The sequence below is a fragment of the Anopheles bellator genome, chromosome 2 (assembly GCF_943735745.2).
Source record: "Anopheles bellator chromosome 2, idAnoBellAS_SP24_06.2, whole genome shotgun sequence".
Lineage (NCBI taxonomy): Eukaryota > Metazoa > Arthropoda > Insecta > Diptera > Culicidae > Anopheles > Anopheles bellator.
This window is the reverse complement of record NC_071286.1, coordinates 687,992-708,411: the sequence shown is the minus strand read 5'-3', so window position 1 is coordinate 708,411 and position 20,420 is coordinate 687,992. Positions and strand designations below refer to the sequence as shown.

Genomic DNA, 20,420 nt, shown 5'->3' with positions numbered 1-20,420 from the left:
TTTTTAAGCCCAATTTGAACAACGGCGTAAATTGTGCTGTTTACTAGACGCTGCCACTGGTGCGTCTGGTGTTTATGCAATTAAGCCGTAGCTCTTGTAAATATAATTTTTGGCCGAGCGACCTGTAGTTTTTCGGTGTTCAGGTTCGGCTCGGTTCGGTCGGTAGGTGGAAAGCAGTGTATTAAGCTTATTATTTATCTACTTTCTTCTCCACGCGCTCTCCACGCCACGGCAGCCTCAGGTCCGTCCGGGGCGGATAGTATGGGCTAGCGCGTGGGATACGCGTCAGCGAGAGCAGCGGCCACCAGAGGGAGCGGTAAATAATGATTTGCTGAGCACCGAGCACCCGACCCAGGACCCAGGGGCGATCACCGCCCGTCTTCGTACATAAAACACCGACCGACCGACCGACCGCCGAGCAGCCGTCGGGTCCAAGGACCGACACACCGGCGGGGCCTTCGAGGGGCGAGCTTCAACGGGCGCGCGGCGAGGGGGCTGAAACATTGCTCGACACAATGACATGTTCTTGTTACTTGGGCTCTGCCAGCCCGGGGCTGCCAGCACTACTCGTGACAATTACGCGGGAAAGACATCAAACCTGATCAATCTCTGGAGTGTGGAGAGCAGTGTGGTGGCGGCGGAGTGTCGGAAGTGGCCGACCGAAACCGAGTGTCGTTGTGTGTGACAGAGCAGTGACAGCGGTTACAATACATTAAACAATAAACAGCATTGTGGAAATGGAGCCGTGTGGAAGGTCGGCCAGTTTCGTGGAACGACGACGCCAATTCGATGGCACCCTAGCCGGGCCCAGTTGGGTCCAACAGATGCAACTCGCGAGTGTGTAGCTCCGCAAACAACGCCAAGATACATGCGTAAGCGGTGATGCGGTCTGTGTGAAAAATCCCAAACTGTTCCAAACACATGACGACAGCCGGTGAGAACAGGCTGGTGAACGCCTGTGGGCCACGCGCCATCGAAATGTATAGTTTTTGTGTGCCGGATTGCTGCGTGTAATTTGATTCGATAATCAATTTAACTCCTGGTCCGGGCCCGGTCCGGGAATCGGGGTTGTCGGAATAATTGAAGAACAAACTGTTAGCGCTAGTGAGCACAGCATTAATAATGTAACGGCGTCAAGGCCAAGGCTCGGGATGTAACAGAGTGCGCACGTGCAGTGTTTTGGGGTCCGCTTAGTCCACAGAGCAACGTCGAACGAAAGTTCAGTTTCAACGGTAGATCAATGCTAAGCCCAAAAATGCAACGGTCCGTGCGGGTGAACGAAAATCAGCTGATTATGCTGTCCGATCGGGCGCAGTATGATCACTCAATGGTAAGTGTTCACAAGCTAATCTTCTTTCAGGAGTTGCCACGGGAGGGACCTTCTTTCCAAAGATTGGTTCTCGGATAAACCTGCGGCCTCAAAAGTGTGTCGTGATTGTTTGAGTAGGGTTCTTACAGAGCGCCTAATCCCAAAGAAAGTTACAACATTATATGATTCACACTAAATACGACTTGTTTTTCCCCTCAATTTCAGCATGGTTACCTTCACAAACGGACGTCAGACAACAACAAATGGCAGATGCGATGGTTCGTGCTCTATCAGGTATGGAACGTGTTCCGAGGACGTCCTTCGGTTTAACAGTAACGAGGCACTAATTCCACCATCCGGCACCACTATGTTCGCTTTTATCCTCCCTCAATAGAATCTGCTGTTCTACTACGAATCAGAACAATCTTCGCGGCCTTCCGGGCTAATCTTTCTGGAGGGCTGCTACTGTGAGCGGCTTGTTTCAGCCCCCTCGATATCCGGACCCCCCATATCCAGCAGCTCCAACCAAACGCCCAAAATTATCAAGGAGGAAAAACTACAGGTAAGCCTGTTGCCGGGATTGTGTTCCCGTCTTTGCTTTATCTTGCTGGGATACAGGTTTTCCCGGGGAGCTAATAAGACCCTTCTCAAGATTTGTCCGCCGACGAGCGGGAGGATAGAAAAATTAATATATGAGACAAATTTATCACCTGCGCGTTTTATTGCCGCCACGTGAGGCATTCGTTTCGTTTATGGCACGACCCGCGCAAACCATTCGCTAGGCGCTACAATCACTGTTCGGGGCGATCATCCCGACCCCGACCGAGTCGGTCCGGTCCTGGTTGGTCTGGTTGGTTTTGATAAACACGCAGCACCACGGTGTGCCGATAAAACGATTCGATGTACGTGTGTCTCGGAACCGAGTTTATTAGCACTAACGCTGGGTGTACTAGCCGGTCCGGAGTTAGTCGTAGAGAAACTATCTGCGTTGAGTTTTAATACAAAATCACGCTTTGATCTCGGCTCGGTGCTCGGTGGACCACCGGAAGTTATTTAACGATCAAAAGTGAGCGCCGATGAGCCTGCCCGGAGTGAGACAGGTGGCCTAAGCACACGGCATCCAATCAGATATTCATGAGCCTTAAATGAGCACGGCACGGGAGGTGGTAACAAGTTCAGACACACACCTAGGCGACGAGAGGGATCATCCAGTGGCGATGCTTTCGGATTAACCAGCGATTTTTCAGAAGCAACACCAGGGAAACTGGGCCCGGCAGCTGCCTGCTGATAACTTGATAAGAAATCTACATGAATAAAACATATGGTGGGCAAGCCCCATCCAGAACCGCCCTCTATTGTCTTATGGTTCGGGCTACGGTTCGGTGGCTTATGCTGTCCGCCCGTACGCAAGGAACAAGACATCGCGCGTGGATGGTGGGCCAAACGGGGGGGACTTTCTCCGACCTCGAGGCTTGAGTGAAAGCGAAAATCTTGCCATACATCAACCCAAGAGTGCACCGGTACGTGAACTTCATTCCGAGCGGGTCTCTCTAAATTAGGAGACTCAAAGCGTCAGCGGCGAAAACAAGGCGTATTGTCTAAAAATAACTTTTATTCTGTGCACTTTTTGATGTTTCGTTGGTTGACTTTCCGAGAAGCTCTCGTAGAGTACCTGACCTGATGCTGGGACAGTCGGGACGGGACTGATCAGTTCCGCGAGTAATAATGTGAAATCACATTCGTGTTAAGCCCTTTGATGAGCCCAAATCGAGACAAGTTGTCGTCCTCTGAAATTGAATCGTTGCTTGATTAACTTTTCCCTCATTTACGCGATAAATGACGTGCCTTTTAACGGTCACCCGTTTAGTGAAACTTCCTGCGCTTTCCAATAGTTTATCCGGTGAATCCGGTCTTGACCTGTAGAATCACGAACCATGCTGCCGGGGCCGGGAAAAGCTAATTCACTCTAAACATGCAAACACACTGCTGACTGCCGGGGGGAATGGTGCTGATGGCCATAATCATGGCCGTCGCAAAGCGTCTTCATCCCTCAAGTGGACTAGTCGACCGAGGGATGGCGAGGGAGGGTGTTAAAGGAAGATAATTAATCCCATTCCCACCGGGAGCTCCCTGTATGCTGTGGCAGCTAATGGCAGCCATAAAAAAATCACGCTCGTTCATCACACTCACACCGGGACGCGGATTGATGCCAAAGCTTGCCGTGCCGAGGATTGTGTGCGCTGGAAATAGTTTAATACGAGAACCGCACTAGATTTTTGGTCGCATAATGAGTCCATGCTGGGCCAGTGCTCTGCAAGTTAGTTTCGGAAAGCCATCCGAGGCTAACGGTCTTTGAATCGGTATTGCGATTAGGGTACTTAGAGCACAACTGAAACGCCCAATTCCAGCTAACTTCCAATTACATTTAGAACTCGAAGGGTCGGTCCAAATTTCCCCAAAAGTTTTTCTTGTACTTAAAAATGATATTGATTTGAAGTTTTGTTTTTATTTTGAATTTACAATTCTCTTCCAAAGTGGTTTGTGTTGCCCACCGGCTGAAATTTAAGTTCCGCATTTTTCAAACACTTTGCTTCCCAGAAGTTCCGTTCCGCTAGCCGTTGAAAAAATGTGGCCTTTTTCATCGTCTTGATCGGCCAATCAATCAAATCAGGGCCGTCGACGAGCGGCGAACTTTTCGACGAAACATTCGAAATGATTTTATTCAATTTATGCCACGCAACATTCAGCATTAGATTGCTCCCCAGAATGTGCCCAAAGTTTGCGAAACTCCGCCGATTCGTGATCTTTGGCAACACATAATTCGATAAGCATTCGATGGGATGCAATCCGACACGGATCGGTTGCTCCGAAGCGACTGAAGTAGAAGTGGCCGGTGGAACATTTCAACATTATCGGACACCGTCTGTTAAACTTCACCTTACTAACTGACTTTGGAATAACATTTCTTCAACAGCATTGCTTCACAATCTGCTACCGGCGGGAGAACCAGCGACAGTACGAGTTGCGCGCGGCCACCGAATCGGAATGCTCAGCATGGATCATCGCCATCCGGGAGGCAAGGTAATTCGTTAGACGCGTAACAAAGCTAATCAGCTCGTTGAACGGGCCATTTTACATGAAATCCATCCGAAGAGATTGAGATCCAACACACATAAGGCCGACCGAATTAAAATGTAAAGAGTCGCATTCGTTGGCACCGTCGCTTTAATTAGTGCACTTGTAGCGTAAGGACCTCCCATTCACTCACGTTCCGTATATTTGTATTGCATTTGTGTGCCGGGGCCGGACACGTGTGGGGTGCTTCCCGTGTGGCGACCACGACGACGACAGCTTCAACAAACTGCTGCTCCAGAAGGAGGAACTCGAGCAGAAACACGTCCATCTGCTGCAAGTGGTTGAGAGCGAGAAAACGGCCAAATGGCAGTACACGCAGCAGTGCGAGGAGCTGGCCTCGGAAATACGGAAGCTTCGGGCCGAGGTAAGGCGTTGAGGCGAGGGAGTGAACCGTTTTGTGTATGAGTGTGCCCGGTCGGGGCCCGGGTCCCGACGGCAGGATGGCCATTAATCGCGCCGTTGTTTTTCGTTTCGTTCGCTGTTCCCGGTTTTCCTTTCGTCCGACGGAAGTTTGCCGGAAGACTTGCCGGAAGCCCGGTTTTCTGTGGTCTGTGGGTAAACTCCAGGCCATGGAGGGGCGTGCGGGCTGTTTGCCCAGCGGAAGGGGCGAACGGGGGCCAAAGCACACTTAAGAACTAATTATTGTTGTGACTTCCCCTTCTGGTTTCCGGTGTTGACGCGTGCCGCGGCACCGGTTCCGCTTCGTTTCTTCTTCTCATTCTCACTCTTCCCGATGCCGATAGATTTGTGTGCTGCGGAAGGAGACCCGCTCGAGCTACTCGGCCACGCCGGTCGGCCGGGGCAGCTTCAGTGTGCCGGGCGAGTCGCAGGACGACCACGGGTCGCTGCCGGGCCTGTGCGCCTCGGTGCAGGACTCGATCGAGCTGCGCAAGATCAAGAAGGTGCAGAGCTTCTTCCGCGGCTGGCTGTGCCGCCGGCGCTGGAAGCAGATCGTCGAGGAGTACATCCGGTCGCCGCACGCCGAGAGCATGCGCAAGCGCAACCACCTCGTGTTCAGCATGGTCGAGGCCGAGGAGGAGTACCTGGAGCAGCTGGAGGTGCTGGTCGCGTGCTTCCTGCGCCCGTTCAAGATGGCCGCCAGCTCGAAGAGGCCGCCCTGCTCGCACGAGGACGTCAACTCGATCTTCCTCAACTCCGAAACGGTCCTGTTCCTGCACCAGATCTTCCTGAAGGGTCTCACCTCGCGGCTGGAGTCCTGGCCGACGCTAGTGCTTGGTAAGACTGCTTCTTCTCCGCCGAGCAAAGCAAACCTGGACACCCGCGGACGCATGCGGCTTCTCTCCACCTCCCCCTCTCGTTCTCGCACCGCCTGCCCGCCCGCCCGTTCCGCCCATTCTGCGCCCATTCATCGTGTTGTATAAAATTAGCTTTAATTTTCCGAATACATTTCTAGGCGATCTGTTCGACATGCTGTTGCCCATGCTGAGCATCTACCAGGAGTACGTCCGGAACCACCACTACAGCCTGCAGGTGCTGACGGAGTGCAAGAGCAACGGCAACTTTGCGACCGTGCTGAAGCGCCTGGAGGCGAAACCGGCCTGCCAGGGCCGCAGCCTGGAAACGTTCCTGACCTACCCGATGCACCAGATCCCGCGGTACATCATCACGCTGCACGAGCTGCTGGCCCACACGCCCCACGACCACGTGGAGCGCAAGAGCCTGCAGAACGCGCGCCAGCAGCTCGAAGATCTGTCGCGCCAGATGCACGACGAGGTGTCGGAAACGGAGAACCTGCGCAAGAACCTAGCCGTCGAGCGCATGATCGTGGAGGGCTGCGACATACTGCTCGACGTCAATCAGGTGTTTGTGCGCCAAGGTAATCCCCGGCGAGAGGACGAAAAAGCTTCGTCCTGTAAGCTCCGTGTCCGTGCTAATGCTGTCACTTTGCTGTGTGTTGCAGGAAGCTTATCCGTTCCGCCGGGGCGCGGCCGAATCCGCAGTCGGCTGGCTTCGTTCAAGAGTGAACGCGATGCGGTCCGTCAATGTTTCCTCTTTTCGAACCACATGATCATAGCAACGAGGCAAGTAGGCTGGGGCTGGAGCTTTCATTTTCCTCGTGAAACATTTCATAGCGACTGGGTGAAATAATTCGTGCGTTTGAATTTCAGAACTTCGGGAGGACGGTTGCATCTTCTGCCGGACGTTGGGAAAATCCCGTTGGCCGACGCTACTCTGGTGGAGGATCCGAGCGAGGTGCAGCACGACGATGAGGAATCGTCCGTTTGTTCCGCTTCGACGCGTGGCAGCACGCTCAGTGTGACCGAGTCGGTCAATGCCGGGAACCGGGATTTCAAAATTTTCGTTGAATCAAAGTCCACCCGCCACGGCATACATCTGGTGGCGCCGACCATCCAGGACAAGGAGGCGTGGATCAGTGACATATCGCAATGCCTTGACAACATTCACATGCACTCGCTGCTATCGCCTGGGATCGGAGGTTCCTCGGGAGGTACGTGTGCCGGATATGTGCACTTTCGACCACTGTGACAGGCTGAAAAGTCCCGAGGCGGAGAAAGAAAATGCGCCGCTCTTACATTTCAATATCACTTTTGAAGAAGGATTTCCGATGTCTTTTGAGGTTGGACGAGGTTCACAAGATGCTCTCCACTCAGATGACGATCGATTTCATTCCGGCATGAAGTTATGGATCCATGTTTCATCCATTGCCACTTTTCGATCACGTTTATTTATCGTTTCATGTTTATTTTGCCAACGTTTTATTGTCGCTTCTGATGGAGCGAAGTCCTTATAAAACTTTTCAAGCCAATTTCAAGCTTGAATGGTACTTTTTCACTAAATATGAAATTGTTTTTGATCCATTCCAAGACTAGTGCCGTTTATGTGCTCGAGCTCAGGACTTTTCAGCCCATGTGTTACTGTTCCGTTTTCCATTGCCTGAAATCCACCCCTAGCTGGCCCTCAATTAACACGCGTTTTCTCTATTCTCTTGGGCCCTGGATGGGCCCCTCTGCCTGTGTGTGTGTTGCATGTTGAATGTGTCTTCCGGCCGGCCGGCGATCTGAAGGATCCCTTCTTGCAGGCCACCAAGCGCTGCGGGCCGATCCGCGCCTGTTCAAAGATGACGTCGATATTCGGTTCTCGCGGACCCTGAACTCGTGCAAATTGCCGCAGGTGCGATATGCTACGCCGGAGCGCCTGCTGCAGCGTCTTACCGACCTGCGCTTCCTATCGATAGACTTTCTGAACACCTTCCTACTCACGTACCGCGTGTTCACGGACGGCGAGACCGTGCTGAACGCGCTGAAAAGCGTCTTCTACGATCCGCCCGTCGAGCCGCCGTGCGACTGCGAGCACCAGACGGACTTCCTGGAGCTCCCGTACCAGGATGGGCGCGCCTCACCGCGACGCACTTCCGGCGCTAGCTCCGTTTCTGGTGAGTTGCCGACACCGAGCGCCCCTTTCGAAATGTACCGTCTCACGTCTCGTATAGGTTACTGCTCGGAAGGCGCCGACCGGGATCGATCGATGAGCGGGGACTCAACAGGTCTCCGCTTCCGGGGCTCCCGCCGAGGCTACCAGAGCCATCAGAGCACCGACCAGGAAACCCTGTCGTGGATACCGGAACAGGTAGGGCCGGTCATAGTCCACAGTGCGCATCACGCGAACGAGAAGACGGACGAAAAGCCGAGCGAGCAGACGGCCGGGCACATCCAGAGTAAATCGCAGCATCAAATCCATCAGCAGCCGCAGGACGACTCGTACCTGGTGATACCGAAAACGATGCCCGGTTCCAGCAGTTCCGACACTTTGACAGGTGATTAGGCCCTGTTTATGGACCATTAAACATCGGGACGTTGCGTCTAACCGGCCGGACTATGTTGCGTGTTACTTTCAGAAACCGCCATGAGTGGTCCTTCGTCCCCGTCGAACCTGAGCAGCGTCACACTGGTCGGATCGACCGGATCCGGTGGGCAGGACAAATCGGACGACACGCCAACGGAAGGGACGTTCAAGTACGGCAAAGCACCGACCAGTCCACTTCCGGAGCGCATCCATCCGAGGGTCCTAAAATCCCAACCGCACGGTGCACCGCCCGCGACCCCCACCATCTGCATGACGGACACTAGCCAAGGGGACGAAGTCCTCACGGCCATCGACGGCCAGCCGCATCGGCAGCAGCCCGAGCAACAAATTAAAACACCGCTGACACCTCCGACACCGCCGACCGTGACCACGACACCGTGCTACAGCCCGTCCAACGGACAGCAACACCCGAACGGGATGTCCCCGCTGCACCACCACCACCACCTGCCCGGCAAGACCGACCAGGCCACCATCGTGCACGGCCGGCTCGAGGTGGGCGGTCAAAAAATCGTAACTCAACCCCATCTGACGACCACGACGACGACGACGACGGCCACCTCGGCGAAGAGCATCTCACCCCCACTTCCTCCGCCCCACCTCCTGCCGATGGACCGGCGGCCGAGCGTTGGCCACAACATTGCCATCCCGCATGCGGCCCTCTGCCAACACCGCCACAGTCTGCAGCTTAATGGCGACGGAAGTTTGTTCAGCAAGGTGCGTACATTGGGGTCGTTGGAAATTAGACGCCACGTGCGCCACATAGACCACATATATTCTTGAATGGCCAAAAAAGGGGCTACCAAGTTATGGACCCGCTCTCCCTGTTCCCTCCCAGAGTGAAAAGACCACCAGCAGCCCCCGCTTAACCACACGTAAATTCTCGGCCCCGAAGACACCGGAACGACAGCGCAAGAGTCTGTTCGGAACGCCGCAGCGGGACCGGGACACTTCCAGGTACGTTACCGCAGGACCGGGGACTACGCCAAAACACACGCTGTGTCCACCCGGTTCACGAGGCTCTGTCCGGTGTACCTTTTGCTCTCCGTTGGTCGCGATCCTTTGATGTTGTTCCATCCGGTTCCATGTGTTGTGCTGGCCTCGTAGGAGAAAGGTTCCAATTATCTGCCATTTCCCATAGGGCACCAGAAAACGTGGCCGCGCCACATCCATCGTACAATTATTCGCCGAATAAATCATCCAGCTTCCAGGTCCCTTCCATCAGGAGGCTCTCCAGCAGGGTGTCCGGCGCAAGGAGCCCGTGTGATTAATTGTATACTAAATTATGAGTAGGCCCAGGACGCACCATGGCAACACCCCAGATGTACATCGTGTCTACCGTTGTTTGATTGTTTGTAATGTCCAGTCCGGCGAATGCGGAATCAACGGCCACCCGACGCGGTCTGTTCTGGACGTTGGACGCCCTCACCGTACGTCATTGGATGATTTGTATACGCGACCGACGGCTTTCGGTGGCCGAGTGTTAAGAGGCTTTTTCGGAATTTATTGATACTTTACCACTTGGTTACTTGGATGTGAGCGGGATTCGGTGCGTTACTTCGCTCGTCGGAATTAGTTGGCATGGCATGGCACACCCCAGCAACCAAGTAGCCAACCGTTCATCTCCCTTTCGTGTATGATACTATGCTGATCAATAAGTTCTTTGTCTCGATAAGAAAAACACATTTTTATGGTTTGAAATGCACTTTATTATTAAGTATAGCCTTCCAAAACGTCAATGTTGTTGATCCTACGAGATTCCAAATTAGGAATTCCATCCCTGAAAAAAGGAACGCCTTCAAAAATACGCTTTCGCAGCTGTTATGACGTCATCATTTGATGAAAAAGGCTTCTCACGCATGATATTTTTTATGTGTCGCTAGGGGACCAAACTGGTGAATGGGGTGGAAACTCCAGCCATTTGAACTTTAATTCATGCATTTTTGCCATTTTCAAAATGCTCTTGTGACAGGGTGCATTGCCCTGATGAAAAAGGACCTTTTAAAATATTGGTTATATTGCTCAATAAGATAGCTAGGTCTTATACTATCTAATACTAGGTCTTATACTTATGGTAAATCTCTTAAAGTGAATCGACGATTTTCCAACGATTTTTTAACCCCCAAATTGAAGGCGAAGAATCCTTATAAACATTCAATATTCGTTCATAAATTTGCTTTGCTTAAAAGCAAAAGTAAAAACTTAATTACTGCAAGATACTTACTAGATACGAAAATACTAGATACTAGATACTACTGCAAGATACTAGAAGATACTAAAATTAATTACTGTTATCGTGGCAAAGAACTTATTGAGCACCCCAGGATTCCATTTGAAAAGAAGCCCGCAGCCTGAGCCTGACCTGAGCCCGCTTGACCACAGCACTGTTCTCCCTAGCTGACCCCCAGAGATTGTTGTTCCCGTTTTCCTGTTCGTCACTTGTCACTTGAACTTGCTCCCCGCTTTCCCCCGCCTGTCTGCCTGTCTGTCTGTCCCCACGTCCCGTGTTCCTGTGCATTTCTTTATCTTTCTTCACCGTTCATTCTCAGCACACGCCGATTTTCCGAAAGCGACGACGACATGGCCACCTCGATCTTCACCACACCGCGAGGGTCGCTTGGCGGCGTATCGCTCAACACCATTTCGTCCCGAGCTTCCATGCAGCACGATCAAGTTCCTCACTGCTCCAGTAAAGTAGGCGTAGTAATCACTTCCTACCGCCAGTCGCAACGCAGGTAAACGCAGCCGGTCTCCTTCTCTACTCTACTCTTCTCCACCACTTCTTCTTGTTCGTGTGGCGCGTCAATCGTTTTCCCGAAGCCCGCGGCCGCGGCCACCGCACACGTTTTATCTGTGACTTTCCCCGATTTTCCGAACCCGCATTTCCCCGCGCATCACGACGTGCTTTGGATCGGCCTCTATCGGAGAACGCGGCCTACTGCGGTGCTTCCCTAGCTGTCGTACTTTGATGTCAAAGTCTGATCCCTTTTTCTAATTTTCTTTTTATTTTGCGGTGAAAATATTCATGTTCCTTTTTGTGTTTACAAACATTTCGTCTGAAGTGTGTTTACTTTACGACCGACCGTTTGCATTAGTCCTTGTGTTTTTTGGTCTGATTTTGGTTCCTTGTTCCCTCTGGACTGTTTTGCGTGCCGGGGACCGGGCCGGTCTCTGGTGGTGTGTTGATCGTTGTCGGCTTTTTAATCTGTTCTTCAGTTGACATACTCTCCAGCGGGAGCCGCTTACTGGCTGACCACACCGTTAATGCTTTCTGTCCAACGTATCCAAAGATCCAAAGCCACGCGCAACGTTAATAAGTTTAAGCATCAAAAATATGGAAATGAATGCTGGGGGCGGGTGTTAAATTTTACGACACATACGAACGACATCATGTGAATGTGCTCAATTTGGTCGGAAATCGCGAATCTATTCAAATTGCGGGGTCTCTTCACTTTGTCGATGTTTTAGCATAACGAAGAGAGGAGTCTGCCGCCGGATCCAGGACCGAAAAAAAAACGCTTTAGCCTTGCGTTGCTAATGATGACAATTGCCATTCCTCCCCGTGGCAGCTTAATCTTGAAATATGTTGGCACACTCAGCTCCTCCGATTCCGGGGCCGTTCCGCTGCTGTGCGGCGCTGTATTAAGGGCTGGTGAAAAGACAATCGCATGTGACATGTTTTCACGTAAGCAAACCCTTCTTACCCCCCACCAGACGGCAGTAGTTGTGAAAAACCCAGCTTGGATTACACGTCGGGCTCATATGCAAACACATGCTCTCGGGTGTGTTTTGTGTCCTGCGCGCGGTCCTTGAGCGATGGGGTCGGCGGTCGTAAAGGCGGAGCGAAGGCGTAAGCACTTTCTCGATCAACCCCCGGGCCGGAGAGAGATCCGGTCACAAGAAGCCCGGTCTGCCAGCAGCAGTCGGCAGGAACTGCTGGCAGTGCACTGGAGCTGGGGTATGGCGGCACAAAAAGCGACATCTCACAACACGGCACGGGGCTTACATGTGGCAAGTGATAGAGTGAGGGTCTCTGTGGTGCGTTTTTGCGTTTGCGTGTATTTGCTCGGAACACTGTTTACGTATTCCTGTTTCCGACAATTTATGATTTATGGCTTCTTATCCGCACGAAGTTGTTCAACATGCGATGCTGATTTGTTCGGGGCAAAGAACCGGCCCCTTTGGGGAGGACGTGGTTAGTTGGTTTGGGGAAAAGCATTCGATGCTAGTTTCAGGTTTGTTGATTTCTCATAGGAACCGTTTAGTGAAGAGAGCCGGGCTTGGGGAACAGGGACAATTAAAGTGTGCAGAAAGTTTGAACTAATTCAATTCAACAATAAGCACTGGTTGGATGCCGAGCCCCATTACTTGTGGCCGATGATTTCCTAGGCACTCCACCAGGTCGATGTGATTCAATTTGCTCCTGTTGCTCCGTGCACAGAAGGGGTTGCAATCGGTTGAAGATAGTGTCTTCAATGCACTCTTCTTTGGCCACGAAACGGAACTCCCCAGCGACTGAAGCGTGCTCAGTGTTATTGCAATACAATTTGTAACATGTCCCTTTGCCACACTGATTCGTTCATGGCCGCTGGTGTGGAAGTTCAAATCTCGGGCAACGATCGTGCCAAGAAATGGAAACTCCAACTAGCCGCTGGAAGAAGAACGCTTTCTCGCACGTTCCTGGCCAGCCTCGCCGTTCCCGAGTATATCATTTGCGCACGGAAAACGTAGCGGAAGCATGCGAAGGTTGTTTTTTTTTTGCTTTAGTTATCCGGCCAGGAATAATGTAGTAAGAAGCGCAGAGTATGGCCCATCGTTTTGCCGGAAGATTTATAGCAATCGGAACGATGAAAACGTATTTTGCTACATAAATCTTGTTCCCCATCGAAACACGGTCCGTTCCGCAATGGCCGCGTGTGTGGTTGCATAGCGTGGAGGGGCCTCCGGGGCCCGTTCCAAGTGACATGGAACCACGACAAAAGGGTTGAAGGCGCGATGCGACGAGCTGGGTTCGGCCTAGTGAGAGTGAAAATGGCCCCGACGGTGGTGGTGCCCCGGCACGCACCGAAAGCCGGGTCGGGAGCGGTCACTATCGGAGATTGATGGAGATTTAGGGCTAATGTATTTCCAAGGGTGATGTATGAACTTCCGGTCCTATTTAGTCGGTGTCGGTCCGAGAAGTTGCTCCTGGGCCGGAGTCCGGTTCTTTAAATGGCCCCCAATTTGCACAACCTGCCTGGGTCTGTAATTAGCGCGGTTAGAGTAGAAGAAAATTTACGCGGAAAATGGAAAAGGATCAAAAGGACCCACCACTTGGCTTGGCCTAATCTTTGGATACTGCGGAAGGAAGAATGGGAAGCGGCCACTCTCGTTACAGCCTGTCCGAAAACAAACTGAACACCATAATTTAAGTGGACCATGTGCGTTTTATATGCAAATACTTTCATTCTCTTTTACACACAAAAAAAACTCTGTAACTCTTTCTCTCTCTCTCTCTGTCTCTTACACTTTCTTTCTTTCTCTCTATCCCTCTTTCTCTCTCTCGCTCTCTCCCTGTGAGTCTGTCTCTCCTTACCACTCTTTACTTACTATGTTTTTCTCTTTCTCTTTTTCATCTCTCTTTGAATGTGTTACTCACTTGCTCGGATTAAACCGTTTGTGATGGTGTTATGGATGTGTTTTTTTGCGTCTGTCTTCTTTTTGTGCATTCTGTAACCATTCTGCAACGCCACAATTGTGCAACATCAACATCAAAACTCGCGCAACACCCGCGCAACAAATCCGGATAAACATGATGATTAAATCGAACAAAAATCATACCATTCCCGACCACACCACCGAACATCCCTTTCACTCTCGTCCTTCGTACACCATCTCTTTCCTTTTCTTACTCGTGGTGTCTCATTCACTCATTCGATCGCACGCGACCGCCGGTCGGGAAAATTGTCGAATGGTTGGGAAACTCCTCACCAAAATCGTCCTTCCTGTCTCAATCTAAACCGAACCCACTTTTTTGTGGCCCTCTTCAAACTTGGCCGGTTGTCGAACTATCGGTCTTTGGGCCTAATTTATTCGTCCTCATCTGTCCTGCCTATCGCTCTCTCTCTCTCTCTCTCTCGCTCTGTTGTCTGTTTGTTTGATCTGTCTGTTTCTGTTTGTGTTCCGATCGTTTCGGTTTTGAATCTCTGTCTGTCTGGTTGGTTGTGGTCATGCGAATGTATGCGCTACGCGTTTTCCTCGGCTCCTTCGACGTGCTTTGCTCTCGCCTCTGTTGACCCGGATCATACCTTTCTCCTTTTGCGTTCCATCCATCACCGACCTGTGTCTCGATAATCCTTGCTCGTCCATTATTTTCTCACATCTTCCAAACTCGCTCATCTTCCGTGGGATCCGTTTATTTTTTTAAACTCGCTGTGTTCCTGGAAATAATCCTCGGCCCGGATGGGTGAACTTTTCCACCTGATTTTCCATGAAAATGGCTGAACACTTGAAACAACTCTCGTTTGGTGATACAAATACAATGGGGAACTTTGTCTCCATTGTTGAACGCTTCATTCGTTGACCCACACGGCACGGAACATAATGTGGCTTTGTAATGCCAATGTGGGGCACCACAAACTCCACAACCATTCAACTTCGCCGGCCCCACACCCGTGTGACCAAACATTGTGATTTTTGTTGCCTTCCGCTGACGTCACGATTGTAATGGAATGGAAAAAAATGTGCTCATATGTTGCAACACACTCATCCCATCTGGGCGGTGGGCTGTCGATTCTGGGGCCGCAATATTCGACATTCCTGCTCGCGGATCAACCATTTCCCCTGTCGGACCGGATCGGGAATCCGGGTTTTTACTGTCCCAACGGTGCAAACAAAAAAAAACCTTGCATATATCTCACGTATCCTCTCCTCTCGTTATTCTGGCAACGCCGGTCCCCCGGATGACGATAACTCATTCGCAACAAACGTCCCCTGTCGGAATGACCCTCTCACTCACGCACACACGTACTAATGTTTCTGCCACTGCGGACCCTTGTGGGACCATAAAAACGTTCCGCCGGAAATTCCGCCGTGGTCCAATCTCGGTCTTATCGTCTCGCTGCCCACCTGAAACTAACATGGTCCCGGGGCCTGCCGCCGGTGATACGGTAATGGTTGAACCCGCTCATAAAAAAATCCCGTTCCACGCGCGGCCCTTTTATGGTTGCGCCGGGGTCTTACATTTTGCTTTCGCCATTATGGGGGTCTGCCAAATAATCAACATCATCTTCATAATGCCATAATCGTGCCCGCCCGGGCTTGTGCCTGGGGTTCGACCACTGCCGGTGCCGATGCGTACGTGCACTCCGGGGGGGGATTTGCTTCTTCGCCACCCATTTTATTATCAATTTTCCGAACGATGAAATTGATGACGTCCAATTGAAAATGGGCGTAATCGTGGCGGGTCGTGTGCTCGCTGTGGGTTATCGATTTTTGTCGATTCCGGGGTCCTTCCACTACCTGCGCCCGGATCGCTTGGGTCGGTCGCGCAGCATGGGACCAGATCCTCTATGGTAGGTTAAAGCCCAGCATCCATTTGACATAGGTCTTGGTTTTGGTTTAGAAACACGTCTACTGCGGTTTTTTTTTATTAACATTCATACGTAAAACGACTCCATCGTATGTCAAACTTTCGACTAACATCGCAGCCTACTTTAACTCCGGCGTTACAATTGGGTAATGTGACTGCTGTTTGATCGTTTTCCAGAAGCACTCAAATTAGGATATCTATCACATTAGTGATGGAACGGGGGCCGGCAATTTTGGTATTAAAATGGCCGTACAGGAGCAGGAATCAGTGATTAATAAACGATGACGACGACACGCATTAATTGCCTGTTGAAGTGGAAAGCCAAGCGCAAGGATGTTTCGGTGGACGATCAGGCGATTAATCGGCCACGGCGCTCTCTGCCTATGGAATACATAATGTATGACCCAGTGGCGTGTTGGGGGTTGGGGGAAACCTCAAGCATGTGCGAGCGGTCGCGGTATCATAACAAACTTGACTGACATATTTTATTTACTCCCTCTCGGCCGGGGTGAAGATGAAGATGTGTCGCGCCCCGAGGGAAGCCATTTCCAATCCAGCCAGCCAGGCAGCCTCGGGCACGAATAGTAATGAAGCTGGCGACGCAATCTTTCCGTCGCCCGGCGCGTCACCGGGCCCTCCGCATGATTTATGTTGGGCGGCAACCCGTGCGTGCGTTGGTTGTTGCGCCCGTAATCACCTGTGAGAATAAATCAACCACCCGCACGGCGAGCTCCCTCGGGGTGAGGTGTGAACCGTGGCTGTGTGGGAACTGTTTGAGCGATTCCGTATGTGTCACCTACGCCGTGTCGACCACAAAACCACACCGCACCTGCTCACGGATGCTGTTTGATAAAGATGTTTAGCCCCGTACGGGCCGAATGTCTTCTGGGCTTTCCTTGCGGACGAGGAATTTGTCTTCGTCATCCACCTAACACAATCATCCTCAATCCATGACCCGACTTCAAATCGTCTCCCTCATTAACTCGCTCATCTTCTCGACTCGATTGTACTCGACGTCTCGCCCAACGTAAACATAACGAAAACACTAAACTTTCGCCTAAATAACGCCCTCAATCCGTAACCACCACCCACTCGACGCAATGTAACACACGTGCCCTATGCACCCACCACCATCAAGGAGTAGCACGTCGACGGCGGCGGCGGCATTCGCGATCGCTACCTCAGCTTCCAGCAATCCCCGGGACGAGCCCCCCGAGGTGGAAGCTAGGAACCGAAAAGAATCCGTCGTCAGCTCGCCGGCCACGATGCGGGTGCTGAACGTGCTGCGGCACTGGGTGTCGAAGCACTTCCAGGACTTTGAGCAGGATGCGGCGCTGCGCAGTCAGACAATAGCGTTCCTGGACGACATCACCTGCAGTCCCAACCTATTGCCCACTGAGCACCGGGCCGCATCCCAGCTGCTGCGGCTGCTCTGCCGCGACGACATCGACAGCGGGAAGCAACAGTTGGAGATTCTGCTGACGCCCCCACAGGTCAGTTCCGTGGGCTGGGATCCGTGGGGGGCTGCTCCACATCTGACCACTCTCGACTGGTTCTGCTCCCCGTACAGACTCCGAGCAAGGAAAGCATCGAGACGCTGTCGGCGCTGGAAATCGCGGAACAGATGACCTACCTGGACCACCAGATATTCTTGGCCATTCGGAGCGAGTAAGTACCGGTCGTCCCCATGCACCCCCTGCAACAATCCTGTGACTCTCTGTCCCGCCACCGCAGAGAATTCCTGGGCCAGGCGTGGATGAAGTCGGACAAAAAGTCCCGTGCGGAACATATCATTCTTATGACGAAACGGTTCAACGACGGCTCACGATTAGTTTGCTCGGAAATCGTTACGAGGTCGGTACATCTCGGGGAAACGCTTTCTCTGGGGATTACTAATATCATCGTCGGAACGTTCGATTCTTCCTGCACCACAGGAGCAATATGGCGGCGCGGGTAGCGGCCATCGAGAAGTGGACAGCCGTGGCGGACATCTGCCGGTGTTTGCACAACTTCAACGGGGTCCTGCAGATCTGTGCGGCCTTCACGAACGCAGCCATCTATCGGCTGAAGAAAACCTGGGACAAAGTACCTAGAACAGTGAGTCATTAGCAGCCGTAGAGCCCCGTCTGTTTTTCCGTAAGCAAATAATCGCCGCCCAACCGTCCCGAAGTTGTTCGCAAACAATGAGCAGGACCGGAAACATTTTCCGCCTCAAAACTCCAGCCCGCGGAATGTTTTCTTGTGGGGAATTGTTTCTGCAAACAATTCTTAAATTGTGTTGCGGAAAAAACGAAAACGGAAGTGGCTCGAAGTGTGGGATAAAAATATTACCACGGCACGGCGTCCCGCTTCGGAAAACATTACGGAAGCGGCTGCGCTGGTAGGAACGCAAATCAACAACCTCGTGGTGGCGGACCGCTTCGCGGACCGGAAGGCCCTTGTCACGTATCTACAAGCATTACCAGCACGGTGAAAATTCCGCTTTGCTCCGTGCCGTGGAGGACGCCGATACTTTTTCTTGCGCCACTGCCCTCGATTCCAGCCGCGTGTGAGATCGTACCTTCGGCTTATGTTTACGCGTGAAACTCACCGTTTTTTAAGCAGCTGCCGCCAGAGAATTACATTGTCGTTATTTCAATTAGCGAAAGCAGCGATCCGCCGGCAGGATGAAGTTGTTGCCGGGATCCGGAACCGTGGGCACGAGAGCAGGGCCCGAAGCCCTTTGCGCCGGGCGACGGATTTGAGGAAAAGTTGACTTTCCATTAATATCCAGCAAAACAAAGTCTGGAAGGAAGTGGAAGTTAAATTGCTTTGTAAATTTTGCGGCCTAATCCTAAGTAAGTGGCTTTTCTTCGAATGGCGCACGGAGTAAATCGATATTTTTAAGTACACTCACATGAAAAGGTGCGCCCCGGTCCATTAGTGGTCCGGACGCTTTTTTTTTATTGATTCAATTATCGGTTCAACGATCGGCCAAGCTGTGGCCCCCTGTGGGAAATTTATTTTAACCGTACGAACAACGGTGCTGACGTGTACGGAACAGAAACGAATTAGCTCCTTCGTTCGGAGGCAGGACCATGAGCCACGAATTTCGGGCGAGCTGGACCGCTTCCAGAACGCGTTTCTCGCCCGGCAAGACCGGTGCCAAAGCGGCCAGCTTTCCTTGTGCGGCTAGTCTATTGTTTCGTGTGCGCTACGATTGTGCTATTTATTTTTATTATGATGAACTTTACTTCCGCACTTCCGAGCATGGCGCTAAATCGACAGTGCTTCGACCGGGAGAAGCATATTTGCTTCAGGAAGGGATTTAAAAGCTCATCTGCGGGGCACTCAATATGAGACACTGCTGCTGCTGCTGCTGCTGACGGGTTTTTGAGGTTGGCCTCATGACCATCGTTGCAGCAGACTTCCTGGCTGGTCGGACGACCCGGCACAAACTATCTCGGGTTTATCGTTCGCTTTTTTCTGCTTATTTGGCCAAACGATGGCCAGAGCTGAGGGCACAGCAGTTTCATTATTTTATAAGACGTGCACGTCGGCGTGCAAAATTCGAAGCATAAAACGATCCCCTCAATGCCGGCCACGGCGTCGTGTCATGGTTTATTTACTTCCGCTCGATCCTGTTTCAGATCAAATCGACAATCACAAAACTGCAGGCGGTGGTGTGTTCGGATGGCAGGTTTCGTGTGATGCGCGAGGCCCTCCATCGGTGCGATCCGCCCTGCATTCCGTACCTGGGCATGTATCTGACCGACCTGTCCTTCATCGAGGAGGGCACACCGGACTTTACACCGGATGGGTTGCTGAACTTCTCCAAAATGCGTATGGTGCGTGCCCGCCTATCGGCCGGTCCCATCGGACGTCTGACACGCTGACACACGCGCTCTGGCTTGCGATTCAATTTCAGATTGCCCACGTAATACGCGAGATACGCCACTTCCAACAGACGCCGTACAAAATCGATCACATACCGAAAGTTACATCCTACCTCCTGGATACATCGTTGCTGCTGGACGACGACGAATTGTACCACAAATCACTGCAGATCGAACCGCGAAGTTCCCGTCTCAGTGCACCGAACACGGCCAATGTTTAATCCTGCGCGCGTGGACACGCAGCTGTGTAGCTACTACTACTACTACCGTCCGGCGAAGCCATCGACCACATGTTGTGCAGTTTCTACCTTCCACCCAGCTTACCGGACCAGGCGCACGAGGCGCGCTGCCGCTTCCAGACCGGTAAGTGCAATAGTTATCCCAACAGTTACTTTAAATACGATGGAAGGGAAATTTTACAAACCCACCAAATACGCACGATGTCCTTTTTCTGCCTACGTATTAGTGAAACGAAGTTCCAGTTTCAAAGATGCACCGATGGGTTGGGTGGCATCGACTGCAATAAATCTTTGTCAATATCATCGGATTACCCGTTTGCATTTGCATAGTGATCCGGGCTCGCTCCGGCTCGAACCACCGGCCCTTATAAACGCCACGGTATCTGACTCCGGAAATCAGATCCATCAGCAGTCAAAAGTAGTTCCGGGCGAAGTAGTTCCGCATCGTT

General features: G+C 51.9%; 1 protein-coding gene across 1 annotated transcript; it reads left to right on the top strand.

Annotated features, from left to right (window-relative positions):
- Positions 1 to 1,240: 1,240 nt before the first annotated feature.
- LOC131210829 (ras-specific guanine nucleotide-releasing factor 1-like) lies at positions 1,241 to 19,953 on the top strand. The gene is made up of 21 exons (XM_058204125.1): positions 1,241 to 1,330; positions 1,535 to 1,603; positions 1,704 to 1,871; positions 4,284 to 4,390; positions 4,661 to 4,808; positions 5,188 to 5,680; positions 5,859 to 6,281; positions 6,366 to 6,486; positions 6,574 to 6,914; positions 7,491 to 7,859; positions 7,917 to 8,240; positions 8,322 to 9,004; positions 9,126 to 9,244; positions 10,837 to 11,022; positions 15,820 to 15,840; positions 16,996 to 17,350; positions 17,428 to 17,525; positions 17,592 to 17,711; positions 17,792 to 17,954; positions 19,487 to 19,684; positions 19,765 to 19,953. The coding sequence occupies exons 1-21, from the start codon at positions 1,241 to 1,243 to the stop codon at positions 19,951 to 19,953; spliced, it is 4,785 nt and encodes a 1,594-aa protein (XP_058060108.1).
- Positions 19,954 to 20,420: the final 467 nt, after the last annotated feature.

Coding starts and splice junctions, on each gene's coding strand:
- LOC131210829 (XM_058204125.1), top strand. CDS start 1,241: ATGCTAAGCCCAAAAATGCAACGGTCCGTGCGGGTGAACGAAAATCAG. Junction 6,915..7,490: donor GATCGGAGGTTCCTCGGGAG/GTACGTGTGCCG, acceptor GGCGATCTGAAG/GATCCCTTCTTGCAGGCCAC. Junction 9,005..9,125: donor ACGGAAGTTTGTTCAGCAAG/GTGCGTACATTG, acceptor GTTCCCTCCCAG/AGTGAAAAGACCACCAGCAG.